General features: G+C 32.7%; 1 protein-coding gene across 1 annotated transcript in view; it reads left to right on the top strand.

Annotated features, from left to right (window-relative positions):
• LOC107674291 (phosphatidylinositol 4-phosphate 5-kinase type-1 beta-like) overlaps positions 1–15,539 on the top strand; it is a 36,627-nt gene that overhangs the window by 19,564 nt on the left and 1,524 nt on the right. Inside the window, exons 6-12 of the mRNA XM_016468231.1 lie at positions 266–418; positions 8,498–8,805; positions 9,595–9,678; positions 9,822–9,870; positions 9,981–10,082; positions 11,702–11,916; positions 14,659–14,767. Coding sequence (XP_016323717.1) covers positions 266–418; positions 8,498–8,805; positions 9,595–9,678; positions 9,822–9,870; positions 9,981–10,082; positions 11,702–11,916; positions 14,659–14,767 — 1,020 coding nt within the window. The remainder of the gene's footprint in view (positions 1–265; positions 419–8,497; positions 8,806–9,594; positions 9,679–9,821; positions 9,871–9,980; positions 10,083–11,701; positions 11,917–14,658; positions 14,768–15,539) is intronic.

Here is a 15,539-nt window from a genome sequence, read left to right as displayed (position 1 = left end):
GAGAAATATGCGCAGATCCAACGAAAAAAATTCCTAAACATATGTTGTGGATTTTGATGTGAGAGGGCAACAGGGGATGGACTTTTTTTGGGGATGGCCTGAGGGTGAGTATATTTTCAGCATTTTTAATATTTTTTGGTGAAGTAATTTTTTAATTTAATTGTAATTTAATTTAATTTTCCTTCATGGCCAGTACTGTTCTGCTCTATTTAAACACTCATAATATTTCAGGTTTTAATGGATTGTTTTTGTTGTGATCCTGCAGTATTCCATTTGTAAAGAGCCCCTGATTGAGTTGTCTAATCCGGGCGCCAGCAGCTCCCTCTTCTACCTGACCAGCGATGATGAATTCATCATCAAAACCGTCCAGCACAAGGAGGCAGAGTTCCTGCAAAAACTGCTTCCAGGATACTACATGGTAGGTCTCAGTAGAGTAAAGACTCATTCATCTCCTCAGTGAAGAAAGCTGAGTAAAACACTGTGACTCAGTAGTATAGATTGTTCTGTTCTCACTCATCTGTCTATTTTAGAGGGTTATTACTGGTGCAGCTACAGCATCTAAAGCAGCATATACAGGTTTACTTTTTGTGGATGAAATGAGCCATGAATACTTCTAACCAGCCAAAAGTGTATTTTATATAATTTTTTTTTTTGAAAGATCAAAGACAATTTTTAATATAACTCCGACTGGATTCGTCTGAAAGAAGAAAGTCATATACACCTAGGATGCCTCGGGGGTGAGTAAAACGCAGCCTTATTTTCATTTTTGGGTGAACTAACCCTTTAAGTGTATCATATGGCTCATGTTTCACTAGAATAAATGAAGTTCAAAAAACAGGGCCATCAAAAATTATGCGTTATCGCACATTTCTATTTCATACTTTACATTGCTAAAAATGAGGTGTTTGCAGAACAAACAAGTTGCTATTACTTGCTCATTTTAACAATTCTCTAAAAAGATTTACATGCAATTTTCCTCTTGTTTCACAGTTATTTTAAATATTATGTACTCTATCTCATTAATATTTCAATAAGCATTGTACACTACTGTTCAAAAGTTTAATTTTATTTATTTAATTAACACTTCAGCAAGGGCACATTAAATTGATCAAAAGTGACAGTAAAGACATTTGTTATGTTATAAAAATGTATATTTCAAATAAATGTTCTTTTGAACTTTCTATTCATCAAAAAATTATGATGAATAGAAAATGTATCACAGTATATTAGAATGATTTCTGAATGATCATGTGACACTGAAGACTGGAGTAATGATGCTGGAAATTTTTTGGTGAACTATTCCTAACTATTATATACAGAAAATAAATTACATTTTAAATTTTATTAAAATAGAAAACAGTTCTTTTAAATTGTATTACTTTTTCCACAATATTACTATTTTTACTGTATTTTTTGATCAAATAAATGCAGCCTTGGTGCGCATAAGAGACTTCTTTCTAAAACATTAATAAATCTTACCAACCCTAAACTTTTGAACAGTGGTGTACATGGAGAGCTAATTGCCGTTGTCTTAAACTGTTGACAACATCACAAAAACACTCATTATATGAACTCATGAGATAAAAACATGCACCTTAAAATGCCACAGATAGACCTCAAGACTCAGTACCTGAAACACAACAAGGGTAACAATCAGCTAAATAATCTATTTGAGGATCATTCTTACATTACAAGACATTGCGTTACTAAACATGAGAAGAAAATCAACAGTATGAGTGTACTGTAAATGGAACTGGAGAAGGTCAAGTGATACAATTATATTAAGTATGAAAGAGAATTGAACAGAACCACAAAACCACCAGCTATGCTTGCTATTTTGAGTATAGCATAATAGAAAGGCTGCATTGAGATGTTTTTTTTTTTTTTGTATGCATCTGTTGTCATGTTTTGTGTTTTAAAACATAAAAGTGGCTTTCTAAAATGGCACTTAGATTTCCCAAGATTTAATATAAATCTCATGATAGAGTTCATGATAGTCTTCAGCGCCACAGTAGCTTATTAACAGATTCAAAATGTGCTGAGCGGCAAACCTCTCCGTTCAGCTGGGAAACAAACTGCATAAATCCAGTTTGGCATTCCTTTCTATTTCAGCAGATCAGGCTGTTGACATGGTCTGGTAAATATTGTTGTTTTTCACATGATTTTTTTTTTTTCTGACTAAATGATTTGTCAACAATTAGATGGTATTTTCCCTCCTAGACAATTTCCATAACTGCTTAAATATTAGGGCTTGGTTGGTAATGTTTGCCCTACATTGACAGTATTTGACTGTCATATATTTGTTCTCCAAGGAAACTAAAGGTGTTTTAGGTGGTTGTAATGGCAATGCTGTGTGGTTGTTAAGATGTTCTGAGTGGTTTTTAGGGCATTGCTAGGTAGTTGAAGAAACACCACTACTAAAATGAATGTACTGTAGATAGCATAGCTCAGATACAGTACCGTTCAAAATTTAGGGTCAGTAGAATTTTTTTGTTTTTATGAAATTGATACATTTATTCAGAAAAGGTCCATAAATTGATCAAAAGTGACAGTAAAGACATTTATGTTATGTAATGTTACAAAAGATTTCTATATCAAATAAATGCTGTTCTTTTAGAACTTTCTATTAATCAAAGAATCTTGAAAAAAAGCATCATGGTTTCCACAAAACTATTAAGCAGCACAACTGTTTTCAACATTGATGATAATAAGAAATGTTTCTTGAGCAGCAAATCAGCACATTAGAATGATTTCTGAAGGATCGTGTGACATTAAAGACAGGTGTAATGATGCTGATTCAGCTTTGCTATCACTTAAATAAATTACATTTTAAATTAAATTACAAGAATATTTACTGTAATATTTTAAATTGTAATAATGTTTCACAAACAATATTACTATTTTTACTGTATTTTTGATCAAATAAATGCAGCCTTGGTGTGCATGAGAGACTTATCTTACTGACCCCAAACTTTTGAACGGTAGCCTAATTTGGTCTTTTGTTTGAGTTCATACTGAAATCTTTGACATTTGATTGCCAAATCAAAGCACAATTTGGTACTTAAATGGACAGTTCATCCAAAAATGAAAGTTCTGTCTTCATTTTACTTTTTTCTCTGGAGCACATTAGAAATGATTTTGAAAAATGTGTTTTGTTTTGGACCCCGTTGACTTTCATTACATGGACACAAACAGTTGAAACATTTTTCAAAATATCTTTTTTTTCTTCCGTGTTCCACAGAACAGATAAAGAATGTAATACAGGTTAGAAAAAACACAAGGGTGAGTAAATTATGACAGAACTTAAATTTTTGGGTAAACCACCAAGTCTTCATTCACTTTTAATTTTTCTTATTCGCCCCTCACATTGCTGTCCAGGAAAAATTATTAATATTAAAATGATCACATTTTTCATTTTTGTTTCCTATTTGCGCACTGCAGTGCTTTTCAAGGACAAATGCCACTTTGTAAGTTCCTCCAAAATCAAGCTGCAAGTAAACAGCCCAGTAACTGAATTAATTACCCAAATGATTGTGGCATGACGTTGAAGTGTCCCAATGCTGCATTAGGTAACCGGCCTCAAAGTTACGCCTTCTTTCTTTGCGTGAACATTTGGGCGGCGTTATGCAAATCTTCCCACAGAGCGACGTAGGTATGTTGGGGCGTGTTAGAACAAGCCGTTTTAGGTAGGAGTGGTTGACTCTTAACTTTTATAAAGAATATCTCTTTGGATTTGAGACTTTAATCTTTGCAACTTTACAGATCTTCTTTATGCACCACGAGCTTGTAACACTCCAAAGAGAAAGGAAAAATTGAAATTGCATCATATGACCCCTTTAAAGGTATAATTCACCCAAAAATGTCAGTTGTCATCAATTGTTCACCCTCATGTTTTTCCAAACCCATAAGACTTAGGTTAATTTTTTAAATATTATATGATATTTTTAAACACACCAGAGGTTTCTGCCACTACATTAAAAATCCAGGTAACCATAACTTAAAAGATCCAAGAAGGTCATATTAATAGGCTCAAATCAAATTGATTCGTTTTTACAATGCCTTTATAACCTTTTTGGATCTTTTAAGTTTTGGTTACCTGGACTTTTAATGGAAGGACAGAAATCTCTCAGATTTCATTAAAAATATCTTCATTTGTGTTTCAAAGTCTAACCAAAGTCTTACAGGTTTGGAATGTCATGAACATCATTCATAAAGTTTTAGAACGCTGGTATACCTATTTTTGTTAAACATATTCTTAAATTGCTAAAATTAAGCTAACGTTACATTTTTTTTTACAAGGTCAGCTATTCAGTGTCTTGTCAAAAGATTGTCAGTTTTGGGTTACTAATCAGTCATGATTTGTTGTAATGCATATTGTTACATTCATGAAAAATGTTTAGAATTTATGGGTGCTATAGTGGCATTGTTTGGCACATTGTAGTGCCTGAAGAAAATGGATGAGTAATAAATAATGTTTTACCTAAGATTGTTGCTTTTTGTCTTAAGTTAGATTTTTTTAGTTCAGCGTACTTGAACATTTTAAGGCAATCTTTCCTAAGATTTTCCTAGTAATGTGAACACTAATAATAAGTTAACCCAACTAATGATTTTGAGTTAACAGCACTTGACCAACAAGTTTTCTTTACAAATTTAAATAAGCATTGCCAACTAATAATTAATACACTACTTGGAAATTTTAAAGCAATTGGTTTCCTCACTTATTGTAAGTAAAGGCAACTTATTATATTTAACAGTTAATCAAGAACAAGCCTTTAAATGGTTTCTATGCGACTCAGCTCCAAGCACTTATGGGATTTCGATTATACACAGAGCACGTCGCCGGCATTTATCTTCACTCTTGATGTTTTCTCAACGGAAATGAGTAAGCATTCATTTTAATGACCTGATTTTGACAATAAAGAACGCTTCCATTACACCATATCTGAAACATGAAAAATAATGACACAGGTCGTTTTGGAGAGATCATAAATGTTTTTCCAGCAACTTCTTTCTACTTACAAGAAGAAAAGCACGTACAGGCAAATTTAAGTTTACAATCTTTAGATATACATATTCAAACATAAAATGCTGTAAAAAAAAAGAAAATAAATAAATAAATACTGTCAGTTTATAGAAAGATTTCTGTGCCCAAGTCTCAAAAAAATGTTTAGATTAAACGCCTATTAAATAAAGGCACTGCTAATGTATTTTCTATGTGCATCATACAGTATCTTTTATAAAAATCAACATTTTATAATATCAACATTGCATAGGACATTTTATAGACAATGATTGGCACGAAAATATAACACACAATAAAATAAAAATACACTTTTATTTTTAGTATATTTCATTTAGTATATTATTTTTAGTTTCTAATGTGCAAACAGTATTTAAATAAAACGTAATAAGAAAAACTTTTTGGGTCATAGAAGGTCACATGCCTAATGTTTACATACAATATGAACACAAGTAATATGACAAGTGACACATTATTTTTTTCACTGAACTCTTCACCTGATGTTAATGAATGACCCGTGACTGTGAAGAGAACTGACATTCTCATTTCAGCTGACTCGACTGATGGCAGCACACCAAGCTGCAAAACAGGCGGTTTTAGTGGTGTAACAGCATGCCATTGTGGACTGCTGCCCTGAAGCCCAGGATGTTTTCAGTGGAAAATGGAAAATACTTTACATAAGTATCTCAAAACAGGTTTCATGTAACACCAACCATTCACATTTGTTTCATTTTGTATTAACGCATTGAACTACTTGTCATATTTAGCTCATATTTGTACTTGTTATATTTTGCTAAGGGGTCATGAGGAATCAAACAAGCTTGATGTAATATGAAAAAAAACTGTAACTTTCAGAGCTCAAAACTTCCTTTCGAGTTCAAAAAGGCTAATACAGCTTGTTTTGAATGTCTGCAACTTTCTGATTTCAGACAAATGAAAACACCTGAGTACATAATCATTCACAGTTATACACATCGACAATGTGTATTCAGTCTAAAACCTCATGTAAACTATTATGAATTTTTTGGTGTGTCTATACAATTTAAATTTCACAAAGAATTACAAAGAAAGGCAAGTAGCACATTGAATTAAGCGTGACATTTTTAAATGTAGAATAACTGAAATAATATTTTCTTGTAGAATGTGCTCCAAAAATCTTCAAAAAAACGACTTCATCTTAATAAGTGTCTTTCACAATGGAAATATCTAGTAAAACTAGTTTTTAAAAGTGATTCTGCCTTTTGCCACCCACATTTTTTTGTGCTCAATCCTGCTTAGGAGCTCATAAAATAGGGGTATTTAGTCAAAAACCACACCACACCCAAAACAAAGGTGTAAATTCCTTTTGTCACAAGTAAACCTTTGACCCAATGACTCCATGTGTCAAACTCCTCTGTCGCCTTTGTTGGGTGTTACTGTGACCTATAGTTGAGGGCCCACTTGGAGGTTTTTAGACATTCATGACGGGATGCAAAACAAGGATGCTGTGTGTCCCTATTCAAATATTATTCATTTGAATATGGAGGATACGAGGGGAACAAGAGCGTCATGCAAAAGTGAAATCACGTAAACCCTTTATTGGTTCACGGCTACAGCTTTTACCTGATGGTTTGAGTTGTTTCTTTTATAGCATAAGTAAATGATGTGTAGGCCTTCAAGTATTTCATGTAGACATATAGTATTCATATATATACACTAATAGCTTGTAGTGCACATTGTTCTCTATGGTTTGTTTCTTGGGTATTTTTAACATGTAATCATTGCTGAGATCTTTTGTCTGGAGACCTATTGATGACTAATGTCTGTTTAAAATGGTTTCTTACCACTGATAAACAAGACTAATTTCTGAAGATACTGTGCAGACTTTCCCCAGTCTTACTTTCACTTTATTTATATATATATATATTTCTTTTTACTTATTTTGTCATGTTTTGTAAAAAATCTTAAATTAAGATACATTTACTTGAGAAGCAAATCGACTCAAAATGTTAAGTCTTGTTTTCTTAAAAAGAAAAAATCCAAATTAAGTGAGTTTAAGCTTAAAACAAGACAAAATATTTCATTTAATTTTGATAAATTTTTCAGTAAACTTTTTGCTTCTCAACTAAATGTATCGCAGTGTTAGTTCATTCAGGATTTAATTTACTGTTAAGTCATGTTTTGTAAAAAATCTTAAATTAAGATACATTTACTTGAGAAGCAAATCGACTCAAAATGTTAAGTCTTGTTTTCTTAAAAATAAAAAATCCAAATTAAGTGAGTTTAAGCTTAAAACAAGACAAAATATTTCATTTAATTTTGATACATTTTTCAGTAAACATGACTTAATATTTTAAGTCTTTTTGCTTCTCAACTAAATGTATCGCAGTGTTAGTTCATTCAGGATTTAATTTACTGTTAGGTCATTCAGGATTTAATGTTGAAGTGACTCTCTGAGCTTTTTGATCTTTTTTTGTTTCTCATTTAATTGCACTTTAATGCTTGCCATCAGATTTGGTGCATGACTCCCTGGATAAAACCACAGATATCTGTGGAAACTGACAGGTGCTGGCATTTTCGCTCCATCATTGCTGTTTTTTCTGTTATGTTACTGAAATTGTGTATTACGGTAATGTGCAATGCCGCAAAATAGAGGAGCTTAGAGCTTTGTTAGTGGGTGTGAAATTTTTATTAAAGTTAACTAAAACCATAAAAAACATTCTTAATGTACTTAAACTTATTTTTGCCAAGGCAACATTTCTCATTTTCATTTAATTTAACTTAAAGGGGTCATATGATGCGATTTCAAGTTTCCCTTTCTCTTTGGAGTGTTACAAGCTGATTGTGCATAGATAAGATCCCTGAAGTTGCAAAGACTAAAGTCTCAAAACCAAAGAGATATTCTTTATCAAAGTTAAGACTCTGCCACGCCCCCCTAAAACGGCTCGTTCTAACATGCCCCCACATATCTACCTCACTATGTGGAAATATTAGCATAATGCCGCCCAAATGTGCACGCAAAGAAAGAAGGCGTGGTTTCAGTAACCGCAGTTAGTGTTGAAGCAGCCATGTCAGGGAGACGCTGTGTATTTCTAGGCGAAAGCAAAAGTAGATGCATTTAGAATCTTTAAGATTACTTACAACAGAACAGCAATGCATTTTATGGACGACCGTTTCGTGAAACTAGGAGAGGAGGTAATCCTGACTTTGCTATGACAATCTGGCGCTTCCAAATACACAAAATAATGATCTTTAAAAAAGCATCATATGACCCCTTTAATGTACTAAAATAATTCATACTAAAACTGAAATAAAATTTTACACAAAATAATGATCTTTAAAAAGGCATCATATGACCCCTTTAATGTACTAAAATAATTCATACTAAAACTGAAATAAAATTAATAAAAACTATATAGACATTTGTATTTGTACGCCCTTAAACATGAACTTAGCAAACAAGAGTTTCGCAGAATGAGGGTTATCATCTTGACAAAGAGAAAAAACAGCAACGGTACAGTGGCCAAAGACAAGGTATATTCATCAGGAGGATTTTGGCAGTGGTCCTTGTCAGATTGTGGTAAGTTAAATGTTGTGTTGTATATCATGCAGGTGCTGGAGAGTTTTAAGATCATGGACTACAGTCTGCTGTTGGGGGTGCACGTTCTGGACCAGAGTCACAGAGAAGGAGACGTCAACATTGTGGATGGGAAGAGGACCGTGGGACAGAAAGTTCTTTACTCCACTGCCATGGAGTCTATTCAGGGAGACGGAAAGGCAGCAGAGGCTTTGACCACAGACGACACGTGAGTCCCTGACATTAAAACCAGTGTTGTCCTGTTCATGAACATTCAAAATGGGTGTGTTGCAAATACATTTTTTTAGTGCGTGTTTTAGTAAAAAAATGTTTTGTGTTTAGCCAGTGAATGTCACAAAAGAGCTGTTGTATTTCACCCCAAAATCTAAAGAAAGAAATGTAAATGATATTTTACTGAAGAAAATGTTTATTTATATACATTATTATTTATAGATACTATTTATGTATTATGTGTATTATTCTATATGTATTATAAAATTATTTATTATTAACTTTAGTATTTGTTAAGCTGCATTTAATTTATGATTTCATTTGTAAACTGTCATATCCGAAATAAATTAAATATAAATTAAATTTAAAGAAAGTTTAATTTTATTAATATATTAATATTAATTTATTTATTAAATTTATTAATTATTAATTAATTTATAAATTATAGTTAATTTATATAATTTATATATCAAACTGTATATATGTGTATATATGTGTGTGTGTGTGTGTGTGTGTGTAGTCATGTCTTTAAAAAAATCTTTGTATTTTTTTAGAATAATAAGTAGTACAAATAAAAACATGAATATAAAATTGTTGCATTATAGCAATTAGAATTTGTCACAGTGCAAAAAATCTTATTGCCACTAAAAATAAGATTTATGTTTTTTATGGATTATTTATTTATTTAGTGGTGAATTGGCTTGTCTTGAACTTAATATGTTTTTGTGAGATTTCCCAGCCACTAATAACCTAATATAATGTAAACACAATGTTTCTTTTTACACAGAATGGGAGGCATTCCTGCAAAAACACACAGGGATGAGAAACTACTCATTTTTCTAGGCATTATTGACATCTTGCAGTCTTACAGGTAAGCCTGGTGTCAGTTTACAACAAACCCAAGAGCCCAAATGCCATGTTACACACCAGCTTACAGCATATTTGCTCAATGCACCGTCTTTAAATGAACTCCCTCATCCCTGACGAGATCTCTCACTCTCATTTCCCACCAAGATTTATTAAGAAGCTGGAGCACTCCTGGAAGGCACTCGTCTATGATGGTGTAAGTCTATATATCTCTCTGCTCTCTTCGTTTATGAATAGACTATTCATATCACTGGGGGAATTAAAGACGCTTCCTGGTTTAATTGTCTTGTATTCTCTTTCTCCTAGGATACGGTGTCTGTGCACAGACCGAGTTTCTATGCAAACAGATTTCTCAAGTTCATGAGCTCCAGAGTATTCAGAAAGATTCAGCGTAAGTCAACAACACAAGCAAACTGATTCAGTATTACATAATCACAATGGGTTACATTTTGAATATTAAAGGTTATAGGTGCAACTTGCATCGTCACAATTCATTTTTAAGAAAATGTGATAACACTGCACAAAAATGTGTTATTTGTTAACATTAATTAATGCATTAGTTAACATAAACTATGAACAATATATTTTTACAGCACTTTGTTGATGTGAAATACAGTTGTAAAAGTCTTGAAAACAATAATACAAATACAAATGTTCATTTCTTTGTTCATGTTCATAGTGCATTAATTAATTTTAACAGATACAACTTAAAAATGCATTAGTAAATATAGAAATTAAGACTAATAAATATTGTTGATTGTTGTCATTGTTAGTTAAGGTTAAATAATATAGTTAACTAATGTTAACAAATTAAACATTATTGTTAATTGTTACTGATTATATAATAATTAAGAAATAGTTTAAGCCTGTAAATCTAATTGCATATATCTGTGGATATGAAAAAGAAGAATTATATCAAACTAAAAGAAAATATGCAAAGTCACTGCCACAGTACCACAAAAGAAGATATTTTGAAGAAGTTGACGGTAGCCATTGACTTCCATAGTATGGAAAAAAAAAATACTATGGAAGTCAATGGCTACCGTCAGCTGTTTGGTTACCAATATTCTTTAGAAATATCTTCTTTTGTGTTTTGGAACAAGTGGAGGGTGAGTAAATGATGACAGATTTTTCATTTTGGGGTCAACAACATTAGCCAGGGTTAAAAATGGCATTAGTCTGGGGTTAAAAAGATACCCTGGGTTAAATGCGGTGTAAAAAGCCCTTGATTTGCATCCTATGCCATCACCAAAGACAAATGGTGACATTTACTTGCAAACATCAGTTCTATCACTGTTGACATACCATACAGGAAGTGTCTGCTTTTCTATCTCATGCAATATCTTTTGGAAAAACCCTGAAAACTGAGCTGCCATCTGAGACATTTTTTTCCAGACAGTCATGTCTTCCTCATTCAATTCACATTTACTACCTGAACACAAACCTTAGTGCTCAGCCTCAGAAGTTACTCAATGTCTTTGCATTGACTTTTTGCGCTGCTATATTAGTCATCAGCTCAGAGCTGCTGCTGGATATGAATTATAATAAAAAATGTGCTATCTTACCCTTCAAAAGTTTGGGGTCAGTATGTTTTTAAAAAGAAATTCATACTTTTATTCAGCAAGGATACATTAAATTGATCAAAAGTTACAGTAAAGACATTTACAATGTTACAAATGATTTCTGTTTAAAATAAATTCTTTTGAACGTTACTCATCAAAGAATCCTTAAAAAATGCATCGCAGTTTTCACAAAAATATTAAGCACTGTTTTCACCATTTGATAATAATAATAAATGTTCTTCAGCACCAAATCAACATATTGGAATGATTTCTGAAGAATCATGTGACACTGAAGACTGGAGTAATGATGCTGAATATTCAGCTTTGATCACAGGAATAAATTACATGTTAATATATATTAGAAAATGGTTATTTTAAATTGTAATAATATTTCACAATGTTTCACATAAGAGACTTCTTACTAACACATTAATATCTTGCCGACTCCAAACTTTTGAACAGTAGTTTAGTATCTTTGTCATGCACTGTACATTTATTCCTCCCAGTCACCTCATGTGGTTGTTATTGTCATCTCATACTACAGTGTTCTGGTCCTATAACCGTCCTGACCTGGTCCCTCAGACTCCTTACCCGTATGAAGTCTCTTCCTTGAGCCACACCCTCTCCCCGCCCTCTATTTACGTCACAGATCGGTACCGGGAGGCCAAATCAAATGAAAGGTGATACCTTTCACACACATCTCACAAACCTTCAGACCCATAAACCTGACACATAACACACCTGTTACCTTCTCACATCTCCACTTCTGTTCCCTCCACAGAGATACTGAAAGGAGTAGTTCAACTAAAATATGAAAATTCAATCATCAGTTACCAAACACATTTGACTTTTTTTCCCCATGGAACACAAATGGAGAATTTTTTTAGCCATATAGTCATGATGAATGGGGACTAAACACTAAATTCAGATTCATCAATCGGAACGAATTCAATCCAAGTGAAACACAAGATGTGCATGTAAACACAGAGTTAAACTCAAGAACCAGATTAGTTCAATTCATCAACAAATCATTCTGAGCAGTTCTGTGAACTGAATCAATTGCTTCATTGACAAGATCTGACTCAAAAGATTCCTACACAAATCTAGTTTTGCTACTTCTCTCAGTTACACAAAAAGGAAAGCTAGATGTCATGATTTTTGTCATTTGATTTCAGTTTAAAGTTGTATAGACTACTTTTATGGTGCATTTGAATAATTTTTGGGCCTAAAAACCTTCATTTATTGTAACTGCATAGAAAAGAGCAACACATACTTAAAATTCCTTTTGTGTTCCACTGAAGAAAGAATGTGATGTGAGTTAGGAATGACATGAGGGTTGAGTAAATAATGACAAACCAGATCAGTTCAGTTCATTAATGAATCTTTCAGAGCAATTTTGTTAACTGAATCAATTGATACATTGAAAAGATTCAGTTCAAAAGAATCATTCCTTCACAAATCAAACTTATCTCATGGAGATACACACCAAGGAAAGCTAGATATCATATTTTTTTGTCATTTGATTTCATTTTCAAGTTTTATAGACTACTTTTATGGTGCGTTTGAGTCCTATTTTAAGCCTTAAAAAACTTCATTTATTGTAATTGCATGGGAAAGAGCAACAAATACTTCAAAATCCTTTTGTGTTCCACTGAAGAAAGAGTTAGGAACGACAGGAGGGTTGAGTAAATAATGACAAATATTTCATTTTTGTGTGAACTATTCCTCTAACTCACCAAGTCACCTTGAATATAGTCCAACAAAGTCACAATGTAACACTTCGAGATCAGTGTCTTATATCCTGCTACAGCGTGAGCAGTTGACCAGGTGCTGTCATGCTACACTTGTTCTGTTGCTGGATTCTTTGTGTTTGGTTTTCACTGATCTCCTCACCTTTGACACACACCCGTTTTAAGAGGAATTCCTGTGAAAAGACCTCATGAATATTTTACCTGCTTGCTAAGGACAAATATAATAGAGGTATTGTTTTATGATACACAATACCACAAAAGGGGGCATTCGGTGTTCTTCAGTTTGAACAATGATTATTGAGTTAAAAGAGCTTTGTCAGATGCCATCCTGTTGAGTTCAAGGGTTAGTTCACCCAAAAATGAAAATTAAAGTGTTTATTACCTTTGAAATATGGATATTTTTCTTACAAAAACTCATGGATTCGCTACAGGGGGACTTTATTCATTCCCCGGAGCCGTCTGCGGCACGTTTTATTATGAATGCGTGAGCTTTATTTGACGACTTGTGGACTGTTCCAACTGCAACACCCGCTGAGTGCCATTAAACAGCTTGAAAGATCAAAGACAATTTTTAATATAACTCCGACTGGATTCGTCTGAAAGAAGAAAGTCATATACACCTAGGATGCTTCGAGGGTAAGTAAAACACAAGCAAATTTTCATTTTTGGGTGAACTAACCCTTTAAGGGAAACATGACTATTGTTATTGCTTACACTTAATGTTAGGGATTTACAATGTTTCAGATGGTACGTTGGGGCTCGCTAAGATTTTATTTTATACGTTTTTATGCTCACCAAGGCTGCATTTATTTGGATAAAAATACAGACAACTGTGGAAAAAATTTGAAATATTATTACAATTTAAAATAGCTGTTTTCTGTTTATATATATTTTAAAATGTAATTTATTCCTGTGATGCAAAGCTGAATTTTCAGCATCATTACACCTGTCTTTAATGTCACACGATCCTTCAGAAATCATTCTAATGTGCTGATTTGCTGCTCAAGAAACATTTCTTATTATCAATGTTGAAAACAGTTGTGATGCTTAATAGTTTTGTGGAAAATGTGATGCTTTTTTCAGGATTCTTTAATGAATAGAATGTTCAAAAGGATAGCATTTATTTGAAATAGAAATCTCAGTAAGATTATAAATGCCTTTTAATGTAACTTTTGATCAATTGAATGCGTTCTTGTTGAATTAAAGTATTTTATCTATCTTACTGACCTCAGGCAGTGAAAGTGTTTGATGAAGTCCAGGGTGAGCCTGTGTTAATGAACACCCTCAGGGTCTGAAATGTGTCACATGCACAAAGTGCTTTATGTTCATGAGGTGAGCAAGGGTCTGGTTGCCATGGCAGCAATAACTCAAGAGATTATTGCAGGCAATAAATACATAAGAACATTCCAAAGTGGATATAGATGGCCAGCACTCATCTGAAGTGTGTCACGGTAATGATAAGAAATATTACCACTGAAGTGCTTTCTGTTTTGGTCTCCCTCACATGGCCACCCGTATTCCCGTAGATCAGTTGTGGCATTTATGAGACCACCAGCTTTGCTCAATATTCATCATTGAGTCATGTTCAGTCATGTTTTGAGAGGACTCTTAGTTTGTAGCTTGAGCTTCTTTGTGCTGTTCTTCTGATTCACTGCTGTTGTTTGCATTCAGATGTGCCTGCTCAACTTTTACATTGGAGGACAGCGCCATCTGTCTGACATCGGAGCAAAGCACCATGGACATAGACAGAGATGAGGACTCAGTGCTGGATGTCTACTTTGTGAGTTTGTGCAGGACAGTTAGTCAATTGCATTTCAAGGGATCTATGAATCTTAGCCAGGGTCATATCGAAAATGAAGTTGTGACGAACAGAAGTACAATACGTTCAATAGGTTGTACTATCCTATGTTTTTTGCAAAGACATTTTTAGTGTTTTATTGACTTAATTATCAATACCAAGGTACACAATATAATCCACTACATTTTTATCCCTCACATTAAATTAAATATGATGTCTACCCCGGATAAGGTCTTTCGGATCTGCAATGATATTGTCAAAAAAATGTAAAATATCTGTTATTACATGGCTTTCTGATTGGTCAATTGCAGCATAACTATTATCAGAGCAGTTAAAATTGTGTATTGATCAATAAGCATTCAGGACTAATTATAAAACTATCTATTTTGTAATTTGTAATACTGACCAATCAACCTTGCACTTTCCCTTACTTCTTTTATGTATAAATATATTAACTTTCAGAATTTAATCTGATATTTATAAACATTTATAAATTATAATTATATAATATAATAATGAACATATATTATGAATGTATGCATATGTGTATATATATATATACATATATGAATATTAGATTTTATTTTATTATTTATTATGTTATTATATTTCACTTTTTATATCTTTATAATGTATAAATATCAGATTAAATTCCAAGTTAGTATTGATATTATATTCAAAATTGTATTATTATTATTATTATTATTAAAAATAATAATAATAATAATACATCTTTTTTCATTATAATTTGTAA

This window comes from Sinocyclocheilus anshuiensis, unplaced genomic scaffold (assembly GCF_001515605.1).
Source record: "Sinocyclocheilus anshuiensis isolate Anshui unplaced genomic scaffold, SAMN03320099.WGS_v1.1 scaffold188, whole genome shotgun sequence".
NCBI classification, from domain to species: Eukaryota; Metazoa; Chordata; class Actinopteri; order Cypriniformes; family Cyprinidae; genus Sinocyclocheilus; species Sinocyclocheilus anshuiensis.
The sequence above is the reverse complement of the archived record's forward strand: the minus strand, read 5'-3'. Positions and strand labels throughout refer to the sequence as shown.